We start from the raw sequence: 4,272 nt of genomic DNA, 5'->3' as shown, positions 1-4,272 counted from the left end.
AAGAATAGCATAAAAGAGGATGCATAGAGAAAAAGTTACATATGTTGCATTCCAGGTCGGATCTCTTCCAATCAGCAGAGGAAGTAACATATGACTAACAGACAGAAAGAAAGAAAATAATTTTCTGAAGACCGAATTTATCAGAATTCCCCAGTTGCCCCGTCAATACTGGAATGAAGGACATAGTCCGCACATCGAGGAAAAATTTAATCCACAATTATACAGATCATTTAATGTATCCACAGATTCTCATGTATATCTCTCTACTCAACTTACCCAAGCGTCGTATTGTCAGGCCAAGTGGAACTATATAGGTCAAGAGTTGTCAGGTCTCTAGATTCCTTAAGTTCATCTGATCCTAGTCAAGTCCATTTTGAAAAAATTCTATGCCTACTAGCGCATCGAACACAGAGTCTAGACAATTTGACTTTGGCTCCTTACACAGATTCAGATTGTCTGTTATCACATGATTATATCACTTCTCGACACATCACCAAAAGACAAGAACTATCAGCAACATTTTTTTTTATTTTCATATTTTCTTAATGTTTTGGATTTTTAAATTTCTTGTTTTTGTTTGATTTTTGTTTATTTCTCCCCCTAAATTTGTGCATGGCTGAGAATGAAATTAAAATGCACAAATTTAAATTAACCTAAAACAAAAATTAGTCCTCAAAACATATCATTTTCAAAAAGCTCACAAGCACATCGAATCGAGCTTTGTTAAACGGCTTTCTGATCAGATCTGCCACATTATTTGCAGTGGGAACCTGTTCTAGCCGAATAAGCGAACGCTTATCACAATCTCTAATGAAATGAATTTTGATGTCAATGTGCTTGGTTTTCGAGTGTTGGACTGGATTTTTAGCAATTTGAATTGTACCCTTATTATCACAAAATATAGGGTTTCTAAATAGTTCAATCTATAATCCAACAACTGATGTTGGATCCATATAACTTGAGTGCAACAAGCAAAGGCAACAACATATTCCGCTTATGTTGTTGAGGTTGAGACGGTGTGCTGTTTCTTGCACTGCCAAGACACCAGCCGGTCACCAAGGCATTGAGATCCTCCTGATGTAGACTTCCTGTCAAGCTCACAGCCTCCATAATTTCTATCAACAAATGCATTTAAATGAAATTCAGAATTTTTCAGATACCAAAGACCCAAATTTGGGCTGCCTTTAAGATACCAAAAGATTCTTTTGACAACAATAAGATGTGAAAGTTTAGGATTAGCTTCATAGCATGCGCATTGACAAACTGCAAACATGATGTCTAGACGACTTGCAGATATATACATCAACAAACCGATCATTAATGTGTAGTGAGCTTGATCTACGGATTCGCCCTCAATATCTGGAGTAAGCAAGGGTCTCTCAACCATTGGCGTCAAGGCAGGTTTTGTGTCTTGAAACCCAAACTACTCAAGTATATCTTCCACATACTTTTCTTGATGGAGCAAGATTCCAGTTGATCTTTGTTGTACCTGAAGCCCCAAAAACATGGTCATTTTGCCTAACGAACTCATCTCGAACCTCGTTTTCATCACTCCTTCGAACTCTTTGGATAGTTGTTGACATGTATACCCGAAGATAATGTCGTCAACATAGATCTGGACTAGAATCTGACTATTACCCACATGCGTGATGAACAAAGTTTGATCGATAGTGTCGCAAGAATATCCATATTCGAGCAAGTGTTTTGTGAAATTTACATACCATGCTCTAGGAGCTTCATGTAACCCATACAATACCCTGTCCAACTTGTAAACATGATTGGGAAACTTCGAGTTAATATACCAAGGAGATTGATCAACGTAGATTTCTGCTTTCACCTTGCTATACAAGAAGGCTGTCTTGACATCCATTTGCTAATCTGTGAAGTTCATGTAGGAAGCGTATGCAAGGAAGATATGGATAGCGTCCAAGCGAGCCACCGAAGCGTAAACCTCAGTGTATTCAAGACCCTCAATCTGTCTAAACGCACGAACCACCAATCTTGCCTTGTTGCACACTATGACTCCAGAATCATCCTGCTTGTTGTTGTATACCCAGTGTGTGTCAAGAGACTTTCTTCCCTTAGGAAGTTCAACCAGCATCCAAACCCCGAGTTTCTCAAATTGATTTAACTCTTCTTACATAGCATCTACCCAGTTGGGCTCATTCAAAGCCATTTCAACGTTCTTTGGCTCTATTTGAGAGATAAAGCAAGAATAGAGACATGTATTAACTGTTGGATTAATGTCTAAGTCCATAACTATATTTGGTATGTACTTGACCCAACCCGGCATGGTCCATTTGGGTTGCACTTCACCGACACAATTTATATGGATAATCTTTTGAGAATAGTATGTTTATGATTAATATTAATATATTATATGTTCTAATATATTAATATGGAATCATATTATTTAATTAGTATTGATCAAGAATTAATTTATAATTAATTAAGTGATCAAAAGGAACTAATTAAATATGGACTCTTATATATATGGAATGGGCCAAGTTCATTTAGGTTGGGCTAAGCTTTCATGGGTAGTCCATGGAGTGTTTAACCCATGGATCCTAGGAAATGAAAGGTCATGGGTATTAGGGTTTAACCCTAATCCTCCATACTATATAAATATGTCTTTGGTTGGTGAAATTAGCACTAGTGTGGATACACTAAAGAAGGGCTAGCTAATTTCACTAGAGAGAACCAAGTAATCATATTCTCTAAAGTATTCCAAGGTGTCTTGGTGATTTGTGATTCCACTTGAGGCTTCCACACTATTGGGGCTAAGCTCTTAAAGCTTGAAGACATCAAGCTACATCAAGAGGTATGTATTCTATCTTGTTACATTCATAGTTTTTGTATGCTAGATTAGGATAATACCTTGGATGTTCTTATTTGCATGTATAATAGAGAAAACATAGATCCAAGGTATTTAGGGTTGCATGTACACTTAGGAAGTGTTAGAATGCTCAAAACCCAACAGTGGTGTCAGAGCCAGGTTGTTTTCTGTTATATTGATGCAAATATTTTATTTTCAAAGTTGAAAAAAAAAAGAAAAAAAAACATGAAGTTCGTCAAATTTTAAGATAATTACTTGTTCTTGTGAAAGACTAATTATTTGTAAAATTTGAATAATTTGCTTTATGAGTTGAATAGGTCAAATTTAATAAAAGATAAAATAATATGATTATTTTATTAGTTTTAAAAGTTTGATCTAAAAAGTTTTATTTTTTTTGAAACCTCCATAAGTTATGGATTTGAAAAGGTTTTAAAAAAAAAATTGATTCAAAGTTTTTTTTGGAGTTACAAAATTTGGTGTTAATGTTTTAAAGGATTACATAACTTAAGAATAAGTTATGGATCACCAAAAGTTTTTTGTGTTATCTTGTTTTATGAGTGAATTTGGATTAATGATGAAAATTATGTGATAGTTGGTTTTAATCCAAATTAATCTAAGAATTGATTCTAAAATGTGTTTTTGTAACTTGTCCTCAAGTTATATGAAAAGTCACATTTAAGAATCATAAAACTCATAAAAATTGGCAAAGGTTACAAAATGAAGAGTCTAGTTCTAATTAAATGGTTTTATGACTCCATAACTTGTCCTCAAGTTATGGAGGACCAAGAGTCTCTTCATTTAATAAAATAAATATAAAATAAAAAAAAAAGTGTAACCTTAATTAATTCCATAAGTTATAAAATAAAGAAAAGTTAATTCTTTTATTAGTTTAAAGTCTTCCATAACTTGTCCTCAAGTTATGGAACTTGAAGAGTTTTTGGATTAAAACTACTTTAAACACATAAGTTATGGAATTAATTAGTTTTGAATAGTTTCAAAACTTGCCCTCAAGTTTTGGAATTTGTAAAGTTTTCACTTATGAATACTTTAATTCCAAGTTAGCCCTTAGAATTTTAAAAGTTAAAATTCAACCCTTATACTTTATAATATTATAAGTTAATAATATATATATGTATAAGAGTAAAGTCAGTCTTACCGCTAGTACGCCTCATTCACGAAGCCGGTCTATAAGGTGGGTATAAGGTTGTTGCCTATAAAATGGCAACTTAATGGGTGTCCACTCTCACCCACCGCTTGCTTGACTGGTGGAGGGTCGTTAGCCGAACGGGTTTGACAGGACTAGAATTCTCCCTTCATTAAAAGTATTAATGATAATACTAAGTAACTAAACTCTTAATAATACCCAATCTTAGTTACTTAGGAAAAATGTGAATAAGGTGCTAATCCATGAAATTACACTTTGCACTTTGTTTAAG

The 4,272-nt window shown here is 34.0% G+C and overlaps 1 protein-coding gene across 1 annotated transcript; it reads right to left on the bottom strand.

Annotated features, from left to right (window-relative positions):
• Nucleotides 1-994: 994 nt before the first annotated feature.
• Nucleotides 995-1,387, bottom strand: LOC111904685 (uncharacterized mitochondrial protein AtMg00810-like). The gene has a single exon (XM_023900418.1). The coding sequence runs from the start codon at nucleotides 1,385-1,387 to the stop codon at nucleotides 995-997; it is 393 nt and encodes a 130-aa protein (XP_023756186.1).
• Between the last annotated feature and the right edge of the window lie 2,885 nt (nucleotides 1,388-4,272).

The sequence above is a fragment of the Lactuca sativa genome, chromosome 4 (assembly GCF_002870075.4).
Source record: "Lactuca sativa cultivar Salinas chromosome 4, Lsat_Salinas_v11, whole genome shotgun sequence".
NCBI classification, from domain to species: domain Eukaryota; kingdom Viridiplantae; phylum Streptophyta; class Magnoliopsida; order Asterales; family Asteraceae; genus Lactuca; species Lactuca sativa.
The sequence above is the reverse complement of the archived record's forward strand: the minus strand, read 5'-3'. Positions and strand labels throughout refer to the sequence as shown.